The 24,747-nt window shown below is 38.3% G+C and overlaps 1 protein-coding gene across 1 annotated transcript in view; it reads right to left on the bottom strand.

The window, feature by feature from the left end:
- Nucleotides 1-14,123: 14,123 nt before the first annotated feature.
- The window catches only part of mei4 (meiosis-specific, MEI4 homolog (S. cerevisiae)), a 41,879-nt gene continuing 31,255 nt past the window's right edge, over nucleotides 14,124-24,747 (bottom strand). The window contains exon 5 of the mRNA XM_063001133.1: nucleotides 14,124-14,570. Coding sequence (XP_062857203.1) covers nucleotides 14,322-14,570 — 249 coding nt within the window. The 3' untranslated portion in view covers nucleotides 14,124-14,321. The remainder of the gene's footprint in view (nucleotides 14,571-24,747) is intronic.

Genomic DNA, 24,747 nt, shown 5'->3' on the forward strand with positions numbered 1-24,747 from the left:
GGTAATTTCATTTCTAGGTAGAGCGCTGACATTTCAGATGCTACTGTTAATCTTGTTTGCCTTCAGTAAAAATGAGGTGCTGCTTTATAGAAATTAAAGCTGCCACGCTGCTACAGCCAAGGCTACATAAACACTATCATCCTGGATTACTACAATCCTGAATTACACATCTTAATGACATGGTTTGGTAGATTGATATTAGGTTTAAAAATGTTAAAGTCATTTATTCTGGTTACATCCACAATATTTACATTTACGTTTTCGGCATTTAGCAGACGCCTTTATCCAAAGCAACTTACACTTATCGGCCATAACATTAAAACCACCCCCTGGTTTCTACACTCACTGTCCATTTTATCAGCTCCACTTTCCATATAGAAGCACTTTGTAGTTCTACAATTACTGACTGTAATCCATCTGTTTCTCTACATACTGTTTTACCCTGCTTTCACCCTGTTCTTCAATGGTCAGGACCACCACAGGACCACTATAGAGCAGGTATTATTTGGGTGGTGGATAATTCTCAGCCCTGCAGTGACACTGACATGGTGGTGGTGTGTTAGTGTGTGTTGTGCTGGTACGAGTGGATCAGACACAGCAGGGTTCAAGCCCCACTACTGCCAAGCTGCCTTTGTTGGGCCCCTGAGCAATGAACCCTTAACTTAACCCTCAATTGCTTAAATTGTATTCAGTCATGGTTGTAAGTCGCTTTGGAAAAAAAGCGTCTGCTAAATGCTGCAAATGTAGACTTCACAAATGTGATCTTTTCAGCTAGAACAGCAGCCAGGCTTCTCGCTAGACTTTAAAGTATGAACTTGTGCCCATTCTTTGAGCCATATAGAGCATTTGTTTTTAATCTTAGAGTGACATTTGTTGTAGATATCATGAATAAAAAGTGGCATGTTTCACATGACGCCATCTGTGAGTGCTGCAGAGAATTTTCCGTATCGAAGCACACAGACAACAAACTGTAAGAAAAATGATGAGGAGTCATTTATGTTTGTATTATTAATATGTTAATAACACTAGCTGAATGAATGTGTGTGTTACAACTGAGTTATCATCATATGGCCAAAAGTGTTTAGACACCTGACCATGAGCTTCTTGGACATCACATTTAAAAAAGAATTGTAGTATTATATAGTGGCCTTTATGTGATCTTTTCAGCTGTAACAACAGCTACTCCTCTGAGAAGGCTTCTCGCAAGTCTGTGGGAATTTGTGCCAATTCAGTCAAATGAGCATTTGTTTGGGTGGGTTAGTCAAATCCAAAGCTGTTCAGTGGTGCTGAGGTCAGGGAGGCCACTGGAGTTTCTTTAAACCAAGCTTTTCCTCTAGTCTTTATAGACCTTGCTTTATGCACAGGGGTACTGTCATGTTGAAACAGGAACGGAAAGGAATCCCTAAATTGTTGTAGCAAAATTTGAAGCATATATTTTCCTTTATAGCAAATTCTGTGACAAACACACAATTAAAATATTTAAAAAGGGTATCCCAACACTTTTGTTTATATAGTGTACCACAGATCACAGATAGTAAAGCCACTGTGTAAGCTCTAAACTTAATAATTCCATATTGAATTATTAAAGGAGAAAGTGATGCCTCATCATTATGCGTTGTCATGGAAAGAATCTATCTATGTTTGATTTGTGAAACTAATAACTGGAGTCCCACAAGGTTTAGTTGGTAAATCGATATTCCCATTATTTCTATGCTGATGACACACTAACCATTTCCTTCCCTCATACATTCAAGTTTCAAGCTGCATCTCGACATGCCTGAGAAACATCTCATACTGAATGTCAACGTATCACCTCAAGCGTAAGCAAAGCGAGACTGAGCTGATACATATATATTCATGAAGATACATCCCTGGATGACCAGCTATTGTTTTCTCTCCGCTTATGCTTGACCCCATCATGCAGGTTTCCATTCTAAAGCCTCCAGAGGATTTTATGATTTCTCTACATGGAAGCCACTTAGCTGGATGTTTCTCTTATCGTCTACTGCAGCTTTCTCCTGACAGGTCTTCTATTGCATACTATCAAAACCTTCAAGTGATTTTAAACAGAGCCTGTCACCCCAGCTTCCCTTAGCTGTCTACATTAGATTAGATAAAACGCCAAAAAAATTGCACTGCCACCACTTTCCTAAAGCACTGGTTAAACACTCCTGCTCTTTCTGTATTGCCTTGGGAATCAAGGAAGACAAGCATTAAGGGTATTTTCTGTACTGTAAATCTGATGAAATCTGAACTTTTCCTGGCTGTCGAATCACAATCCTGCTTTATAATAGCTGGTTTTCGCTGAATATTGTGCTTAAGGGATTTAAAAAAAAATAAGAAGAAATAAACGGCACATAAAAACTAATAAACTTGTGAAGGCTTTATGTTACATCTGGTAAACCACAATGGGACCAGAATGCCACTATTTGTATTCATTAAGTATATTTCGTTTTGTGTCTCGCATTGATGCATTGTTTGTGTTGCCAAGTCATGGTAAAAATCATAGATAAAATGTGGGTTGCTTGAAACAGTTGTTCTAGCATGACTACTGAGATAAAATGACTCTGGATAACAGTCTATTAAATCACATATGAGTAATTGTTGTGATATATTTGGCTACACTATTTGGCTAAATACATTACTAAATGCATGCCAGTTCGATTCACTGCTTGAACTCCACTGGAATGAATTAAAAACATGACATTTACATTTTCGGCATTTAGCAGACGCCTTTATCCAAAGCGACTTACATTACAGTTACAGTATACAATCTGAGCAATTGAGGGTTAAGGGCCTTGCTTAAGGGCCCAACAGCAGCAACCTGGCAGTGGTTGGGCTTAAAACCAGTCACCTTCTGATTACTAGTCCAGTAACTGTCCTTAGTTCTTAACCACTAGGGCAGTGGTCCCCAACCACTGGGTCGCGGACCGGTACCGGTCCGTGGGTCATTTATTACCGGGCCACACAGAAAGAATAAATATTTAGAGATCGCTACAAGAGCAATTACATTTCCAATACTCTTCGGGTGTTATTGTCCCCAATCACCACTAGATGGGAGCAGCATCTCGTTGCCCCCCGCCGGTCCGTGAAATTATATCCTATATGAAACCGGTCCGTAGTGCAATCCGGCTTGCTCATGAGTGTATCTTTAAACCCTGAATAGTTCCTGTGGTTACGTTTCAGACTTTTAATCAGAACGTCCAGGCTCAAGCCTCTGTGTACACAATCTCTTGATACAGCAATGGCTCAACAGTTAAGGCACTGCACTAGTAATCACACACTCATCCCCGAGCTGTCACTGTTCAATCCCTGAGCAAGATCCTTAACCTTCAACTGCGTTCACTGTAATTGGCTAGAATTGTAATAAAGATGTCTAATAAATGCTGTAATTGAATGTTGGTTGATTTTTTCATCTAACATAAGTACAGTACATGACATCACAAATGTGTGGGCACTTTTAAAAGTATGTGCCCAAATGTCAGCAGACACACTAAAAATCTAGCTGAAAGCCTTTCCAAATCATTGGAGGTTACTGGTCACAAAAGGTGGGGTTTTAGTGGGGGGCAAGTCCATAATATTGACAATGGTTTCAAAAAAAGATGTCCATCAAGCTCATTGTAGGGTGTTCACATATTTTGAGCCATATAGAGTATTCATTTTTAATCTTTAAGTAACTTTAGTTGTAGATTTCATGAATAACAAAGTGGCAGGTCTTAGATGATGCCATCTGTGAGTGCTGTAGGGAACTTTCTGTATCAGAGCACAGGCAACAGACTGAGAAAAATGATGAGTCATTAAGTTTGTATTATTAATATGTTAATAACACTAGCTGAATAGCTGAATGAATATGTGAGTTACAGCTGAGTTAGAAGGCTGCGTGCTGCCTCCACACACATCAGCAAAAAATAAAACAAAATGTATTGGATAACCATCATGGTAATATATTTTTATTTAAGGCTTCTATAATCTGGATATGTTGCATTGTGTGTCAGTAAATAGGTAGATCTCGATGTACTGTATCTTAAAATAACTAATGTTGTCAGAAAAAGCTTTAAGATACAGAGTGTATCTCAATTCTTTAATTAGCATGATTAGCAAGTCCCTGAATCAAACTGATCCCTATGAATGTTGTGTAAAATCTATAAAAATGGATCTGCTCGTAATCTGTTTGATTATTTTCATCTTACTGTTCTACATTAACATCACATTTATATAAAGCTGGTTATAATCAAGTATCAGGACGTAATATTATAAAGCTCAGTGCTTTTTTGTGTTTTGAAAGGATGTTATAAGCTTGTCAGGTAAAACTACAGTAGACCCTTGAGTTACAAACCGTTTACAATACAACATTTTAGGTTACAAACGATCTGTTTCAACTTAACATACGAACAATTTTCGGATTATGAACCGAAATTCGCGAACCACGTGATGTCACGAACAAGTTAACTCCGACCGTCTTTCTCTCTATATATATACACAGTGAGCGAACATTCGGACAGCGGACTGTGTTTTTCTGGTGTTTTCTTCATATTTTGTAAAATTCAATATTAAAATGGCCCCAAAAAATTTGCAGAGAAAGCGTCGTGGTGAGAAAATGAACAAATCTATTACTATTTGTTGTATAATTACTCCTGCCAGTAGCTGTCACTGTGTATCATACAGAAGGGACAGTGAGTGAGAGAGAAGAAGGAAATCGTAAAGTATTCTTTCTTTCGTGCAGTTACACCTACAAAATACAACACTATTGAAATAAAGAAGGAGATAATAGAGAAGTATGAGAGTTATTGTTGTTTCTGGTAGATACATTTTATAAAAAAAGAAGGAAATGTATTATGGTGTATGATACAACACACGTACTGTACTGAGATGTGGTGTGTGTTTTATGTACAATACAGTACTACTGTGTATTGTTGTTTATTATTGTTTATTACAGGAATGTCTATTCTATAATTTAAGATTTAAGTGAAAATATACTCGTATTTATAACGAAAAAGAGCATTTAAGACATCAGAAGGGTTAGGTAAGGGGGTGGCTTGGGAGGTCTGGCACGGATTAATTCTATTTACATGATTTCTTACGGGAAAAATAGGTTTAACTAATTAACATTTTGACTTAAGAACAGCCCTTTGGAACCAATTAAATTCGTAAGTCAAGGGTCCACTGTATTAGCAATACAGCCTTACAAATATGCTATAAACTATGGAAAAACAGTATTGCGACACTGGGAAGCCTTTTTAAAAGAGTGGCTGTTGTTCTAGCTGAAAAGATCACAAAGGTAACTCTATTTTAATACCATTTGTTTTTTAATACAATGAGTCCAACAAGCTCATGGTCAGATGTCCAAATACTTAGTAATTCTGTTACCAAGTTACTAAACCTGCATTTCTTCCTTTGTCCTGAGCTCTTTTTTATGATGACCCTGAGACCATTTCCACCTCCTCACAGTGGCTTTTAAACCTCACATCTCATGCAGAGTTGAACCAGCAGGCAGTGCCATACAAGCTTTGTGGAAATTCTGTGCACAGAGCAAAAATACACCTCGACAAAGCTCCTGCATGCAGTCGCACTAACACATTTAAATTTGGGAAGCCAATTTTCCTGCATATTTTTGGGGAAAATGAGAGGAAACCAGAGTGTTTGGAGAAAACCAAGCAGACATGCCAATCTTCTCAACGGCAGTGACTGGGAGGATTGAACAAAGGGAACTTGTATTGCCTGCTGCACCACCATGATACCTTAGCTTTAATTTTAACAGTTAACTTCATTATTTGAGACTTTAATGCAACCTGAGTCATCAACAGATAGTGAGTGGCTGAATTGTATTAGTTACTAAAACTAGAAAATGATTTTTAAACAAGGTTTAAACAAAAACAATTTTAGGTCATGGCAGTGATGTTTAGAAACAGTGGTCAGAATGTTATGGTTTACTCACAGGGACAGACAAAACTTAACATGATAGCCGCTACATGCCTCAAAATTACAGGCTAAAAATAACCACAGAAGTGAAAACCACCTTTATGACCACGCCTCAAAGCCACTATTTAGAAATTTGAAGTATGAATTAGGAAATGCTTAGCTAGTTGTCTTTATAAAGGATTGTGACCATCACAATGAAAATCACAATGTATTTGTAGCACAATCTAGAAGCTTACCAAGAGAATCCATTCCAACACTTCTTCGTTATTCTAATTGCAACAGTAAAGTCTGTTTAGTCAACTTTTATGTTTTCTACATGGATGCTTTTTGTATTGAATGGAAATCACTGGGATGCCATCGACCAAAAATGTCTTTTGCCAGTTGTTAAGAACGTTGGAGGATCCATAATGGCATGGATAGTCATCGGGTGAAAATGATTAGGGTCAAACAATAGCTTTGCATAACTCAGCCTAGACATGGGGAAATATTACTTAAAAGTGGTTGAATGATCAAGGATGATGTCCTTAATAACCAGATTTGACTCTGTGTCTACGTGGGTTTCCTCCCACAGTCCAAAAACATGCAAGTGAGGTAAACTGGAGATTCATTGTCCATGACTGTGTTTGACATTAAAAGACTTGAACTGATGAATCTTGTGTAACCAGTAACTCTGTCCTGTCATGAATGTAACCAAAGTGTGTAAAACATGACATTAAAATCCTAATAAATTAATAAATAAATAACCAGATTTGAACCTTCTTGTTATTATTGAACCCCTGGACAATCTGGACCTGTAAAGATACATCTATCTCTGATCTATCTCTGTCATCTCTCAAAGATCTGGAAGATTATTCTTTAAAATAATGGTCCAACATCTATCACAAACCTTCTCACAAAGCAAGTGTGCCCTACAGCTTGTTAGATCCTTGATACTAATATGTTATGAAAAGCTGTTCACTTTATTTATTCCATGTACACTTTTTTAACAACATGTTCTAGAATACTTCCCAGGCAAATAAGCACAATAAGTACACAAGGCCCTTGTGGGCTTATAAGATTACACTTCAAACCCAGAGCATTAACATGCATGGGTAAAGAAATGTGACTGTAATCAAAAGGAGTCTGTCGTATCATGCAGCTTTTATTGTGCTCAGTGGGTTCAGTACCCTGCAGTGAAGATCTTATTTTTGCAAGCAATGATCAGCATTCACCGGGGTGGCACATGAAGAGAGCTCGATCCGAGCACGAACTGCTGTCATTTTCCCCCTTTTTCCAAGCCCATCTGTTAGCCATCATGCCGCCGGCATCCTCAATTCATGCTGAAGTTTACTGTCAGAACCCGGTTTTACAAATGCAGCTCATGACTAACAAGGGTAATGACTGATTAAGTGTAATGAGCTTTTAATGTTTTCACACACACTGATAATTGCTCAACTGTAATTAAGAAGTCATCTTGCTGTGATGGAAAACCTTGTCAGATACCCAAATATGGTCGTAACGCACTGGGGAATAAACAGGAGGAGTCTTTGGCAAACTGTTTTTAGCATATTTACATTGAGGGAAAACAACATTCACCTCAAACTGACACACAGCGCTTGTTGATTTTGTACCTCGAAACATTAACAAAAATGTGCATAAGCATAAAGAAAGACCCCACAAATTAGCAACATTAGCATTTTGTTGCACATCCATTGTTGGGAAAGTCTATTTTCTAATCATCTGAGGTTTTTGCAGCATTGTGGGCAAATTTACCAATTTTATAGGGGTCACTTGAATTCTTCTTGTTCCTCAGCCTTTGTCCCGTTTTTCGGTTATGGGGTCGGTTAGGGGTCGCCGGTGGGATTTGGCACAGTTTTTACGCCGGATGCCCTTCCTGACACAACCCTCCCTATTTATCCGGGCTTGGGACCGGCACTACAATGCACTGGTTTGTGCATCTAGCGGCTAGGTAACTATTGGACAATTCAGTGTCTCCAATTAACCTAGCGGCATGTCTTTGGACTGTGGGAGAAAAACGGAGCACCCGGAGGAAACCCACGCAGACACGGGGAGAACATGCAAACTCTGCACAGAAAGGACCCGGACCGCCCACCCGGGGATCGAACCGAGTACCTTCTCGCTGTGAGGCGACAGTGCTACCCACTTAGCCACCGTGCCGCCCCATAGGGGTCACTTGAATTTACTTTCTAAAAACCTTACAACTTCTTTGGGTTCATAATTAATGCTGCTTGTGTAGAATCTTCCCTATCACTGGCAACATCTTCTATAGTAAAACCAGGTTTTACTCTTGTTTGTAGAAAATTATCCAAAACTTAAGGCGGCTCAAATTGAGATTTTAAAGCAACATACACTGATGAGGCATAACATTATGACCACGTTCCTAACTGACTGGTCTGCAGCTATGCAGCTTCATACGCAACAAACTGTGATGCACTGTGTATTCTGACACCGTTCTATCAGAACCAGCATTAACTTTTTCAGCAATTTGAGCTACAGTAGCTTGTCTGTTGGATCGGATCACATGAGCCAGCCTTCGCTCCACACGTGCATCAATGAGTCTTGGCCGCCCATGACCCTGTCGCCGGTTTACCACTGTTCCTTCCTTGGACCACTTTTGATAGATACTGACCACTGCAGACCGGGAACACCCCACAAGAGCTGCAGTTTTGGAGATGCTCTGACACATTCGTCTAGCCATCACAATCTGGCCCTTGTCAAACTCGCTCAAATCCATTTTTCCTGCTTCTAACAACATCAAGTTTGAGGATAAAATGTTCACTTGCTGCCTAATATATCCCACCCACTAACAGGTGCCGTGATGAAGAGATAATCAGTGTTATTCACTTCACCTGTTAGTGGTTATAATGTTATGCCTTGTCGGTGTATACAGCCTTTTTCCAGGAAGTCCATAGTTATTTCAGCAAGTCAATGCATAGAAAAATACAATAAAGTCCAGCAGTGAAAACATTGGACATCTTTTCTTTGTACTTTTGTCAGTTAAAGATTAAAAAAATTGAACAAAGCACAGATCCTTGTTTTATTGCATTTTACAAGATATCCCAACATTTCTGGAAAGCATTACCTTTGTAGCATTAGCTCAGCAATTAAGGTATTTTACTGTTGATTAAAGGGTCATTGGTTTAAGCCCCTGAGCAACACCCTTGACCCTCAATTTCTTGCATTGCATTTGTTCACTTTGGTTAAAGCATCTGCTACATGCCAGAAATGCTGATGTAAATGTTAACATCACCAAAAGCACTTTTAGTTATAAGAAACGTCAGATGCCTTTATTACCTTTATATCCTGAACCCTATCTGACACAGCCCAAGCAACTTATGGGGGTGGGGGGTTTACCTAAAGCCGCTGATCCCTCTGGTTTCTAACTCTTATTTATCAGGAATCAAAAACAAAACTTTCACAGAATCAGAGTTTTATTTTAACATACAGTAGCTCTTTAAAGGAGTCCTAAAAGATAAGGCCATAACCTTAAACCAGACATTAAAACCATCATAAACATTCACCAAGCTTGAAACAGCATTTGATGTTCAAGCACTTCAAGGTTTGCTGCTTTTAAATAAAAAGCCTCAGCCTGGGCATGCCAAGGTCAGCGGGTTATGAGCTTTTAGGGGTCATTTTTTAGTGTCATTTCTATTTAAACCTAGCATGTCATGAGTGGTAATAAAATAAAGCATGGATATACTTTTTATGTGATGATTAATGTGGTCACAGAGTGATTTATGTTTAAAGAGACTGCAGTGAATGAATTATTAAAATTAGTTATACTAATTATATTAGTAGAAAATAGTTTTTGAACCCCTACTAATTATCTGGATTTTATATTAATACATATAAACATCTATGGCTACTCCATATAGATGCCCATGGTTTTGGAATCTGGTATCTATTGTCTAACAATGATGTTGGGTGGCACAGTGATCTATTCCGCTAATCTACCTTCTGTAATCACAGATCTCAGGTGTACTATTGGACAGCCTGGCGTCTATACAGACACTCTATGTCTGAGATGGGGTGTTAAATAGCTGATGACCTACAATGGATTGGAGCTCTGACCAGGGTTTTCCTGTTTTACTCCTAGTGTTTCCTGGGCAAAATGGACCCGCTGCAACCGGGCCAGGATAAATCGGTTGATCAGTTGTCCATATACTTTTATTATATTTATATTAACATTTAACTGTATAAATATTAATAAGAAACATTTACATTTGCAGCATTTAGCTGTTGCTTTTATTCAAAGCGACTTATCATTATGACTGAATACAATTCGAGCAATTCGACCCAACAGTGTCAACTTGGTGGTGTTGGGGCTTGAACCAACAACCTTCTGATTACTAGTCCAATACCTTAACCGCTAGGCTACCCCTGCCGCTTTTTATATACACATTTTATAGACAATAGATATTTTTACTATAGTACAATCTAGACTATATACAAATGTTAAAGCCAGGATTACATAATAAAAAATTGCTGCCATTAATGAAGCACTCACTCACTTTCTTAACCGCTTATCCAATTAGGGTCGCAAAAAGGGGAGGGGGGGGGGCACAGTCCATCGCAGGGCAGACACACATACACACACACACCCATTCACCTACAGGGCAATTCAGTGTCTCCAATTAACCTGACTGCATGTTTTTGGACTGTGGGAGGAAACCGGAGCTCCCGGAGGAAACCCAAACTCCGCACAGAAAATACCCGGACCGCCCCACCTTGGGATCAAACCCAGGACCTTCTTGCTGTGAGGCAACAGTGCTACCCACCGAGCCAACGTGCCGTGGGCGCCATCTATGAAGCATTACATTTAAATGCATTTTTATGTTAATGTATATATGATTAATTTGGTAAAAACAGAGCTTGAAAGCCAAAACCAAGTATAAAAACTACAACATATTTATTGAAAAAAACAAAAAACAAAGATAAAGATTCAAAAATAATAAATAGAAACACTGTGTAACACTGAGAAATCAAACCACAGCACATTAAACAAGTAACCGCAACACGTTTCATTTGTACATCCTCAAATCCTAACTAGCCCATCTTACACATGAAGCACATAAGAACCCCATACAACCCCCACTGCACTTGGAGGTTATTGTTTTCATATGGTTTGTCCCCAGAGTGCTGAAAACAGGAAATGAAAGATGCAAAGATGTCAAGAGATGAATCGGGAGACGAGACAATGCCCAGACGATAGATATCAGCGGTAGCACAGAGTTGCAGTACAAGTCGCATGGCAGTGGGATGAGCTCCAGCAACATGATTCATGACGCCCTATCATACGCATTCAGTATCGGGGACGTTATTGCCTGTGCAAATGTCTCGGCACGTCAGAGTGACATCAGGGGGTTTCTGCTTAACATGGGGCTCGTGCAGTCAGGAAAGTGGGAGAGAAGGAGGCTAGGGTAGGTAGGAGACAAATACAGAATATGTGTTTAGAAAACAAAAATGGAATTTTGAATCGGTGGTATGATGGCGCAGTGCGTAGCGATGTTGCCTCACAGCAAGAAGGGCCTGGGATCGATTTCCCAAGCCAGGCAGGCAGGGTCCTGTATGTGTGAGGTTTGCATGTTCTCTCTGAGTCTGTGTGGGTTTTCTCCGGGTGCTCCGGTTTCCTCCCATAAGTCCAAAGACATGCCAACAAGAGCTACTATAAATTGCTGTGTGTATGTGTGTGTGCTCTGTGATAGACTGGAGACCTGACTGGGAAGTTTCCTGCCTTTTGCTTAATAAATTACACCCACCACAACCTTGACCAAAATAAAGCAGTGGTATAACAGTGAGTGAATTAATAAAAGAATTCGTTCAGAGAGGGAAAACCGGGGATGATGGTAAAGCTTTGTATAATTAATACATTCACACAAAGGTGTGTTTTTTAATCTAAGACAGGCCTGGGCTTTATGATCTTTATCATACACCTGCCAAATCCTACAGTAAAGGTCTTGAGGTTTGAATGATATCTGCCATTGTGAATAAAATAGATATATACATTCAAATTCGCTGGATCCAAATTGTACATAGAGCAAATTACATCATGAATTGAGTGTTGTAACATGTTCTGTTATATCATTTGTGACACGGCTTCTGTCTCGTTCTTGGTTGTGATGATTGACTGAGTTTTCTGTGCTCATAAATATCAGGCCGGTTTGATTGAATGCATTAAAAATAATGTGAAACGAAGTAAATTGGAAAAAAAAAACCAAACTGCAACCTTACACTGAAAGAATATTTGTGCAGATGGTCAGATGTAATAGTAACCACAAAGCAACAGATCTGTCCGCAGTGTCTACAAGCTAGCATTACATGCCACATGTGATAATTAGTTGAGTAGGTGCTGAAAAGCAACAACTCATTACAAAACTTTCTAATAATTGACAAATGGGACATAATTTATTTGTAAGTGCTATAAGATTATTAATAATATCTTAGGCAATAATCCTAATACTAAAAAATAACACAATTTGTCGTTTTATATTAAACATGAAAAACAGACAAATTAAAGTTTGGAGAACAGAGATGTTCAGAAATGTAAAGGCCAATTTTGAAGCAGATGAAAGCCCAGCTTTTAATCTATGAAAGATCAAATCCACCCTCAAAAGGGATCATTCAAGATAAATGGAGGATTTAGAAGGAATTTCAGACTTATCTCATTGCTCTCAGGTGAAAAAGGCCTATTAAAAGTTTGTTGAGCAGTACATGTGAGTGGTGTGGCTGATGTAATGAATTAGAATTTAATGTGACTGTTAAACACTGTGTGCTGTTCTAATGCTAAAGTGCAGCAATCGTTTTTAATGACAGTGAGAAAGTACAGGAGTCTTTATTCTGCTTAGCTGGGTTATAATTGTAGTTAAAAGTAGTTGAAAACTTAATGCATTTCCTGTCTGTATTAGCCAAACTTTGTAGCAACAAGATGTACCATTAGTTATATCTATTGTCTGAGAAGTCTTCTCCTGTCAGCATTATGCTAATAACAATCAATTTACAGATCAGTTTAAACGAGGGCTGTCACGCGATTACAATTTTTAATTTTCAAGATTAATCAAGATTGAAGAACCAAATTAATCGTAATCAATCGAGTGCAAAAATAACTAAGCACAATTTTAACAGTTATGCACATTTTTATTGCAAGAACATGTTTACCAATAGAAAATTAATAAAATTATGATAAAATTATTAAATCTAAATTATTTTTAGAAAGCCAGCCAATGCCTGTATAGAGTTGTTAACAGCTACACATCTTTCAGCCAGTTATTTAAAATAAGTCTGTTCACATTATCTGACAAAAGTGAGGATCTTTTCCTGTTCATAACCCTGCCACTGAAAACAGGTGCTCATAATATGAACCATTTCTAGATGCAACACCAGTGGTGTAACTAGGAGCTCATGGGCCCCAATGCAAAAAAACATTTTGGGCCCCCTCAACAAATTGCATATGCTGATAGCTGATCAGAATGAGTTAAAAGTCACTTAGAAGTTACACTTCAAATCCAAATTCCTGCCTCTGGTATTTTAAATGCACAGTTTTAGTTATTTTAAATTTACTTAAGGAAAATAATGTAATATAATAATAACAACGACCTGGCGAGTGCAGCCAATGGGGGGCAGTGAGGTGACACCCCTCCCCAACCCGTTAATTAACAACAGCCCTAGTTTAAACCTTTACCTACATTTGTACAAGTAATGGCAGTCTGTCATGGGAAAAGAAAAGTTCTGTAGAAATCACTAAAATCCAAACTTCTATCTTGTCATATGAAGTTTCAAAACAATTCTGGAATGATATCATACTACACTATGAATAAAACAGGAACCTCTAAACCTTTGCTCATAAAAATGCTTTCACTGTTGCAGTGCCAGATCATTTCACTCTGCATCAACTGTATTCTGTTGATAGAAGAACTGAAAGTACATTTGCACTTTCTGAACACTGTCTACATCTTAAACACAAACACCAGTGGTGTCACATATGAGACACAAATTTTGTGGAGGGTGTGGCCGAGGCACCACAATGGATTGGCGTTCTGGTGTGTTACTGCATTGTGTCCAGTGATTCCAAGGAAGGCAGACACACCGTGACCCAAAGTGGTGGTAAAACATGAAAAATGAAAATAAACACAATATTAACAGGAAACTAAGAGTTAACTTGTTTATTTAAACAGTACTTTTGTATATTATAATAAAACAGAAGGAAGCTGTTTTAATTCACTTTATTTAATTTAATACACTTTAATTCACTTTATTCACCTGAACATTTACTTTAAACAGACTGTCAATCAAAATAAAAGTACTCTCCATCTCCTTTAAGCCCACAAACTGAATATAAAATCAGCCTTCAGGGTAAAAAGCTGTGACTCAGGATAAAAAATACACCAATAACTAAAGCTCTGAGCTCAGGTCCCCAGAGTGTTACTGAGTCTAAGAAGCCCTCCGATTCTCCACATGTAGAGAGCAAACAGAGGAAATTCATCTGATAGCGAGAGGACGTGTCTCATCAACTGGCCATGAAGGTGCTGGTGCTCAGTCCTTCCTCGACCCTGTCCGGCTTCCAAAAGTTGCTCTAAGATCCAAAAAAGGTAAAACGAGTTCTCATACCTTACCCAATCTACCTGCTGCTTCTGCTGTGATCCTTCATGTGATTCCTGCAAAACAACAAATTTCCTTTTAAAAGGAAACACAAGAGCTTCCAATACTTAAATATAAAGTTCTGATTAACAGAACAGCTCATTTATCATCAACAAGTTCAAGCTGTTTGCAATTACATGAATGCTTTATTTTACTTCCATTAACTGTTTCATCCTGGGAAGATACAGTTCACCCGTCAAACACTGGGCGCAGTGCAATAATACCCTGGACAGGGGGCCAATCCAACACCCTAGCCAATCTATCAGAGGACTTCTGAGTAAACCTAGCTTAAACTTTTAAAAATATATTTTTATTTGTCTAAGAAAAAAGCTATCCAACACCACCGGGCCTTTTGTGAAAATAATAATTAACTAAATTCTAAGTTAATTAAACGATGAATTAGTATTGATTGAAATTAATAAGTGAATTTAATTAGATTAGACACACTAAAATGTTTTAACAATCTACAGGCTATGACTGAAACAAAATCAATTTTGACTAGAATAATTAAATGATTTATTAATTCAGAAATTAAAACAGGAGTCCAACAAACCACACTGAAAAAAAAAAAAAAAAACTAGCAACAAATGTGAATCTTTCCGAAGATGGCCAGCCAATCAAAAGCCTGAGGTTTTCCATCTAGCAAATTAGCAAATTATTGGTCACAAAATTGGCATCATGTGGGTCGATAAAGGTCATAATACACTGTTTCTCACCAAAAAGATAATATTAGTAAAGAACATATGACGTATCATCCAAACATAGTACCGTTTGTACTTTTACAAGATGGGTCATTAATTCTAGCAGGAATAATTAAAGATCATGTGATAAAGTAAATAAAGGAATGTTGAAATGTTGAAAATGACCATATATCGAAACTGCGCTCTTATCTATGGTAAAGATTCATTCGTTTTGCTCACTCTGTGGTGCGTAAACAACTCTGGTTAATTTCATAAAAAGATTCAGCTGTATAAACCAATCAGATTTTGGGCGGAATCTCTCTCTTCATTGGTTGTTGTATAAGTGACAGCTTAGTGAACGAATGACCAGTTTCAGCTTTTAACCGCGACAGCCGAGAGAATAAATGATCTAAAACAGTTTTTATTAGTTAGGTGGACAAACACAGTTGGAAATTGATTTATATATTCTGGAAATATTCTGAAAACATACAAGATGGCCTCCAAAAAGAAAAAAAACCTAGTGGATTATATCCCTAATGGAAGCTCAGGTAAGCAGCGGTTATGCTTTTATGCTGCTGTGTGGTTGATCTGGGTTGCGGTGCTGCTGTTAACCGTGCACTTTCATTTTGCAATGATAGCAAAGCTTTATCAAATATTAAACGTTTTCGAGATTTTTTTTAAAAACAGACAGCAGAAATGTAATTGTGAGATTCTGCTGGTTTGTTTATTATAGATAATGTCAATATGAATACAAATACAGCCTTACAATAATACAAAATATAAACAATGTAATTAGTCAGAATTTATCAGAACTACAACGTTTTGTGTTTTTAAGATAACTTATAAACAATATTAGCTAAAATACGGGCAGTGGCCTTCCGTTGTACTTTACTTAGTTTACATTATATTGTATCATATCGTATCGTATCTCGTTTAGTCATATCGCACAACCCTAATCCTAATAAACCTTCGGTGCAAAATCTGCTTAAAGTAACCAAGTGCCCACACCACTGAGTCTGGAGTGGTTCCATAAGAAAGAAACAGACTATGTTATCAGTCTTATCAAGGTCTGCTATTAGAAGAAGAGATACTAAAACAAATAACACAGATAAAGTCCTCGAACTTCAAAAAGGCTCAATATATGTTACCAGATTTGCTCTGAGTACCCCAAACCAAAGACCAATAGCTATCAAAAACAAAAGATGTCTAAAGAATGTAAGATGTTGACTGTAACAGCATCACGTTTGTCACATCTCAAATTAGCTGTGATGAAAAGCATTTAACAGGCCCAGTTCAATCAGTCTGACTAGAGGAAATGACAGAAATCCAAATTCATACCATTTACGCAGTGGAAAGCAAGAGATGACTCAGTGGCATGAAAACAAAGGAACTAATTAAATCTGGATGCACAGCTTGATCGAGGCAACAAGAATGATCCAGAAAAATGCTGTTCAGCCTTGTGTGTAATCGTTTCAGGATGAGGTTGACAAAATAAAAAAATGAAGAGGACGAAAAGTTTCCATGCATCCAAGGTGATGAGGATTCTTCTCAATGACACCTATTAGTGAAAGGGACAGCTTCCTACTTTGTTTGTGACTGATTAAAATAAACACACACTGCATGGACAAATATATATAGGGACGTCCTTCTTATTGGTGAAATGTGAGGGTGGTGGTGGATAATTGCTTACACTTTTTAACACATTTGTAACAGGCTAAACACTCCTTCAACAGAATCTTTCCTGCCATGTGTGCCTGGGTGTGTTTGGTCGGATTAAACCAATTATTAATAATATTTGGTTGATTGTTTTGGTGGCTTTACACTATATTTCAAAACATGGTTGCGGTCATGATAATTTATTTGTTTGTTTATTAGGATTTTAACATGTTTTACACTTTGATCACATTCATGACAGGACCGGTAGTTACTCATTGCACAAGGTTCATCAGTTCATAAGGTTGGACAATTTAGTGTCTCCAAATTCACCTCACTTGCATGTCTTTGGATTGTGGGAGGAAACCGAAGCACCCGGAGGAAACCCATGCAGACACGGGGAGAACATGCAAACTCCACACAGGAAGGACCCAGATCGCCCCACCTGGGGATCGAACTCAGGACCTTCTTGCTGTGAGGCGACAGTGCTACCCACTTAGCCACCGTGTCGCCCCATGATTATTTGGGTGATAACTACTAGCTCACACTTGGCATTACAATGGGATTGAGGTCACTTCTTTGTTTAGGTATATTCACCACCAATGTAATGTGTAATCAATTCTCCACCATCACCCTTACATTTTGCCAATAAGAAAGAGTGTCCATATACTTTTGCCCATGCAGTGTGTGTTTACTTTTTGAAGGTGTGTAGGTATCCCTTTGCTAATAGGTGTCATTGGCAAGAAGTGCATGCCATCCTCGTCTCCTTGGACGCATGGAAAACGTTTTTTGTTTGTCAACCTCATCCTGAATTGATTACACACAAGGCTGAAGAGCATTTCTCTGGATCTTGCTGGATCTAAACAAGCATCACATTTAGCCATGATCAAAAGAAATTCTGAAGGATAAGCAAAAGTTACAGTGGTGAATCCCAGTAGTGGCCAGCCTAGCAAAATTCTTCCAAGAGCACATCTTACAAGATCACTCATCTAGATCACAAAAAATCCCAGATGAATATCTAGGAAGCTACAGGCCCAGCTGGCTTCAGATCAAGTCAGCAATAATCACTCCACCATAAGTAAAAAAGCCTGCAAGGAAAACACCAAGGTATTCATATACCTTTTCAAATAAAGCTTTTTGGAATCATTTTTTTGGAGGACCAGTTGTGTGTCCTGTTACCTCAGGCACAAAGCTAGAGTAGTATTTTACACGAAGAGCATCATACCAACAGTCAAACAAGGTGGTGGTTCTGTGATGTGTAGGAATGCTTGCTGCTTCCGGGCTTACGCAGATTACCATATTTGACGGGACCATGAATTTTCCTCTCCACCATAATATATTCTACATCTGAGTGGCGAGTTACTGGAAGAATCTGGTTGCATTTGTTACCGGTTAAACTGGCACAACCATTAATTAACGGGGGTTTAGGTGTTTCTACCTTTTTGTGCAGTACACTAAATCATTAAATTGTGTTCTCTCCTGATTTTATTTGATATTTTGTATAAAAATCAGAAGCCACATAGAATGAGTTTTTTTTACTTTAGTTTTCCTGACAGCACTGTATATGGATAAAGACATGCTCTGCTTGTCAGACCCCTAGACCTTACTTCAAGTTTCATCAAAAATCCCCTGCTGGCTCCCCTGTACAGGAGAACTCTTTAATACATTTCTCATAACTTATTTAACAACCAATACTACAGAAGTCTATTGTAAAAATGATGATTCATCAACAGAGCGAATATCTGGATTCAGCACTGTTGTTTAAAAAGTAGCTATAGGGAAGAAAAGACCCTAGTTTTAGCAAAATCATGCACATAAGACTACCAACATAAAATGTAATTTTCATGTTTATTTAATGGGTGCATGGGTGGCACAGCGGTAGATTACACTAGCCCAGTACTGGTGGAATCCAAAGGTCAAATCCCCAGCGGTGCTGTCTGCAGGTTGGGCATCAACGTACAGACATGATTGGCTATGTCTGATGCCCAGTGATAGATTGGTTTGGGATGTTTAACTGATTGGGATGTGTTCCTGCATTGTGCCCAGTAATTCCAAGAGGAAGCAAACCTATTGCAACCCTGACCAGGATAAAGCCCTGGTAACACATGAAAATCAAAACAAACAATTGTATTTAATTAAATAACCTTTTTCCAAAGTTTATTATGGAAACATATCACGCTGTCTGATGAAAAACACGTATCTCCACTTTTAGCAGTTTTTACATGTGTTGACTATGGGTATAAATCTCTGTCTGTCCATAGCAGCTAATTTCAAAACGACCAACGACGCAATCTCTTTAACGAGTATCTCCATTGGCTGCTAGATTAAATGTGCTGATTTTGACCAGGTATAGTCTAGTATAGTAAGATTAGACTCTGCTCATGCTAAAACATGCATTCATACCAGCAGTATTTAAAAGAACACACAAGAGGCTGTGCAGGAAGTTGGACGTGCTTTTTGGAATTCACCAAAAGAAATCCCTGTTTGCTGTCTACAATACATGTAAGATATATTTTTTATTTCTGTGCTGAATTGTATCTAAATTGTGCTATCTGTGGTTTGTTTGCACCATTACTATCAGCGGAAAAAGTTTTTTCCTTTTCCTGAAAAGTTGGGTTTTTGGAGACATGTGTTTTTTATCGGACAGCGACGATATTTGTTGTTAAAATTGTGTGTACAGTTAAAAAAAAAAATTAATGCCCTTGGGTGCAAAAATGCAAGGAATAAGGAATTTTGCTGTTGTTCAAATGGCTTTCCTTCCACTTTCAAGAGTGAATGTAAATGCTATGTGTGATGCCCTCCAATGTATTGAAACACTATCCAGGTTATCTGCCTCTCTGCAGTGTTTCAACCCACTGTGACTGTGATCAGGCTGAAATGTTAATGAAGAAAATTATTCCCCCATATGCTATACGACCTGAAGTATGTAAATTTGAAATTCTATCATGATTTTTAAATATTTTTACTTTATTGCGTATGCACGTTCACATCTTTGAAAGTTTGCAAGTTGAAGGTTTGCATGTACTGTACAAAGTCGAGGCATTGGTTTTGCACCAAGATTTTAATAAGGTTCCTAAAAGCACACAATGCAGCCTTATTACAGCTGAGTAACGACTTTGATTAAATGTACCTAAAGACATACTACAGAAAACATACAACACTGTATTTTAGACACGTTTACAGACCTAAATATCACACAGGGTTGCCCTTGAATAAGCTGAAAAGGGCAGTGTTGCTGGATTCGGCTGGTGTTCTATATATTTGCTTTGCATTCAGCGATACTTCATGCGTGAAAATATCAAAAAAAGCATCATGACAGAAACATGATGAAATGATGGATGATAATCCAACGGCTGGGACACATAAGGTAGTACATCACTCCAGGCTTACTGCTAAGTCACTCAATCATGACCTGCTTAGTTTTAAGATTCGAACTTGATTTATTTCTCCCAGGTGAACGAAAGAGACTTCTTTATTTTTGACTGAGAGAGTCTAAGAGAACAGAAAGAACTAACAACTGGTGGAAGAAAATGTTAGATATTGAATGTGAAGTTTTTCTTTCCTTCTTTATGCTTAAATCATTATTCCCATCTCAACCGCAAGTCAAACATCAGATGTACTGTATATGCTTAAAAAATAAATTAGAAAGAAGATGAATAATACACCATGTAAAAGGGATGTAGAAGTGAGCTTGTGGTGCAGTGAGGAGGAGCGCACTCTCTCTGCAGAATTAACGCTCATCTAAATGCATGGACTGCTCAATGTACACAGGAGCAGAATGTCCCAGCCATGGTCACTGTATGCTCCGCTTCCGCTGAGTTTAATAGGCTACTGACAGAGGAGGAGAGAAGCACAGCGCTGGCATGCCACAAAGTAGGACATGCACTGCTTACTCCATGCTAATCAAAAACAGGAGGTTCGAACCTGGCCGTGGTTTCAAAACTACGAATGTACATTCATTCATTCATTTTCATATTTTACCACAGATTAATTTTGGTCATGGTCAGGTTGAGTCTGCTTACCTGGAACCCAACCTTGGACAGACTGCCAATCCATCAAGGGGCCTCCCCAATCCCCCACCACCCTCCCACAAATCTCGCCAATGATGTCTATATGTAGATGCATGACCAGCTGAACCATGGATCCCAGCAGTAGTGGGCTAGCATAATCTACTGTTGCACCCTCTGAATGCCCCAAACATACGTCTTTAAAGTCTTAAAAAGAAAACTTAGGAAGTTTTGTTTTCTTGTCACCATGATACACTTGATGCCAAATGCTCTTGTTTTGCCAAACAGCATGCTCTGGGTTAAAAATGCTATTAAAAAAGGAAGCCAAATATTTGACTATCGTACTACTTACCAACTTATAATAAAGAGTTCAACTGTGTAGTGATCTAATGCAGTGTGAGCTAATATCTCAATGAGTTAAAAGTAGGGCTGTCAAACGATTAAATTTTTTAATCGCGATTAATCTCAGAATTTCATATAGTTAATCGCGATTAATCGCATTAAAAAAAATCTGTGTAAATGTTATAGAAAACAAGGATTATTAAGTGAAATGTTACAATTAAAATGGTGAACACATTTTATGCTAAATGTACTGATGTTAAAAACTGCTGGGACAAGAGAAAACTGTAAGGGAGTTTTATTCACTCACATACTAGGCAGTAAATGTCAGATTGTAGGTTAGAATTTCTCCATCAGCAAACATTGTAGATCAGCGGTGCTTTAGGTGGGATAAGGCGTAGTTATTGTAACAGACTTGTCTGTGGTTGTATCGTGACGATGGTTTGATGGACGTTTCTACACGAAGTGAGTGTGTTTTGACCCTTTGGGGCTTCCATAGTTCATGAACTAACGTGCTCGACTCAGCTTTCCGGTATTCGGTACAGAAGAAGAAGTTAATTAAGTGTAATAAAGTGTTCTGCTCCCGACAACTTGTGAATATAGCGTGTATTTATTTCTTTATTATGCAAGTGCATCACTACCACGATCGGTTACATTATGTTAACAAACCGCAAATGAAAAACGGTGGCAAGTCCGACATTAAAACGTTTGTTCTACCAGTCAAGTGTCAACATGAACTAGAATTTGCGTTAATGGCACTAATTTTTTTAATCGCGTTAAATTGAGGTCGCGTTAATGCGTTATTATCGCGTTAACTTCGACAGCCCTAGTTAAAAGTACAATGCTGTACATTGATTAGTCTTTGCACATATAAAATAATATTAAATCCACTACTGAATAAAATTATTCACTCTTCTTGTTTTAAGTGTAGTATGTAGGATGAAGCATGATGATATTGTTTTTTATTTTTAGTATCTGCTTCTGTAGATCACAGATTTCACAGATTTTTTTTTCTCCCCATTTTCCTCCTGATTTAGCACACTCAATTTTGTCTTCTGCTGCTGAGAGATACCAGATTGCATCCAAAGAGAGCACGTCGCTGTACACGCCTCTCCCGACACGTGTACAGCCCTCCTCTTCTTGCCCCTGCATTCTGCACAGGCGTCTCTTCCGCCAATCAGGGTCCTTACACAGCATATGAAGACCCACCCACCCATACTTAGTCCGGTCTCCACCCCGCAGATACGGTGGCCAATTAGTATCTGCTGCAGGCACTGCCAATTATGCCCACCAGATGGCACCCAGCCGACCGGTGGCAACACCGAGTTTCGAACCGAGGAGTTCAGAAACTCGTTGCTGGTGTGCTAGCGGAATATCCCGCTGCGCCACCTGGGCGCCCCCTTTTCACAGATTTTTACAGAAAAGTGCCACATTTCACGGCAGTCATTAAATAACACTCATGGATCGAATGATAGAATAAGTGAAAGCTACAATACACAGCACAGCCTAGCTTAATGGTCAAATGTAAACCTAGAACATCTAGCGATGGTGAGAGGCTCCGGTACAAATATGAAAATTTTGAAGCCCTCTGCGTCCACAGATCTGGTTGGAAGTTTGCCAAACTCAGTTACATGAGTCGTGTTTTTAGCTGCTTTAGACTTCGACAACGTGGACCTTTTGACTAAGCGATTGCTAACTGAATTGCCGTAGGATTGCTAGGACCGCCTCATAGTGCAAATTAACCAGTAAACGTGAGGCACTTGAATGCCACGCGAATGAAAAATGTTAAATCACTAAACACAAACCTTAACAATAAAATATTTGATCATGATTGCAATTCTATAAACTGATATGAGACAGATGAATAACAAGCCTAATGGAAGCCAATTGTTAACGTGCAAAAGATCACTTTATTTATTCAATACGAAAAAAAAACAAATTCTAACAAGGAAATGTAATGGCATGAGACAAACTCAACGACTCACACTTTCCTGAAATATAAACAAGAAAATGTCTGTGATCCAGGAGCTGTACACATAGAAGTTTCTTTTCCCCAGTGCTTGTGGACAGGAATGCATGCGACTAAGGGCAAAGATTTACTGCCGTGGCTATGACCTTGCTGAAATTGGTTAACTGTAGCCTCATGTCACTGTGGTTCATATTGCTCTGACTGAATAATGCTCAACAGTGGAATCGTGTTCTGCTCTTTGCACTGTGTTCATGATATAGTGGCTGTTTGATTGGGGCAGTTCAAACTGGTGTAGCCTTACACACAGGGAAGAAATTAAGCTGAAGGTAGACATTATTCTCCCCTTGTAAATTAAGCTGTTAGCACAGCACAATACATAGGACAGCTTAATATAAATGCAGTATTGCTTAAAACTTTTTAAATCCACTACAAAGAACTTGTTTAAAAACACACTAGATCAACACATTATACACCAACTGAAGTCACAAACTTATCAAGAAAAATGCAATGTTTTTAAAATGTGACATGGCAAGTAGAATAGGGACAAGTGTGTTTATTACATTTACATTTTCGACATTTAGCAGACGCCTTTATCCAAAGCGACTTACAGTAGTGTGACAGTATACTGTCTGAGCAATTGAGGGTTAAGGGCCTTGCTCAAGGGCCCAACAGCAGCAACCCAGCAGTGGTTGGGCTTGAACCGGCGACCTTCTGATTACTAGTCCAGTACTTTAACAACTAGGCTACAACGACTTAACCACTAGGCGACTGACTGGTGTTTCATTAGGGTACACCATACACTCAGTATCCCTCTCCAAAGCAGATTAAAAATTAACTAAAATAATAACAAAAAACATGATATCTGAAATCAGTTATCAAAACTAGGACATTGCATACCAGAAAAACATCAAGAATATGTTCTTACTAGGGGTAAAAGTGGACTTAATCCAATCCTTAATCTGCTGGTAAATGGGTAAAGTTGTCCACAGTCAAGCAAGCTTTACCATGCCATGGGCTTAGAAGCTGCTGTGTGAAAAGAAAACCACTGCTACTGCTTTTTCTCTGTCTATATGATAAGCAACAAACATTAGTGCATTGTTAAGGTGCAAATGTTTAAGCAGCAGCTTCTTCTTTGTGAAGCAAGTTCATGTCAACGTTGCCCATGTTTCAGCTAATTCAAATTAATAACAAGGAATTAATTTCACAAATCTAAATGACTTACAAAACTTTCTACATGAACAAATTAACAGTCTAAATAAAAGTCACCAACAATAAACTCAAATTAACTGAAATGCGCTTATTTGGTTTCTTTTAGAAAAATGTACCATTAGTCAGTCAAGTCACATAAGAATAACAAAGAAAAAAGTCGATAATCAGAATCAAAATCACAAAACTGCCATGAAAACCTTTTTTTAGATTTCAGCAAAAATTAAATGTAGGAATTAAAAGTTCAGTATTTATTTATTCGGATTTTAACGTCATGATTTACACACTTTGGTTATATGCATGACAGAAACGGTAGTTACTCGTTACACAAGATTCATCA

The sequence above is a fragment of the Trichomycterus rosablanca genome, chromosome 9, assembly GCF_030014385.1.
Source record: "Trichomycterus rosablanca isolate fTriRos1 chromosome 9, fTriRos1.hap1, whole genome shotgun sequence".
In the NCBI taxonomy this organism is placed as follows: domain Eukaryota; kingdom Metazoa; phylum Chordata; class Actinopteri; order Siluriformes; family Trichomycteridae; genus Trichomycterus; species Trichomycterus rosablanca.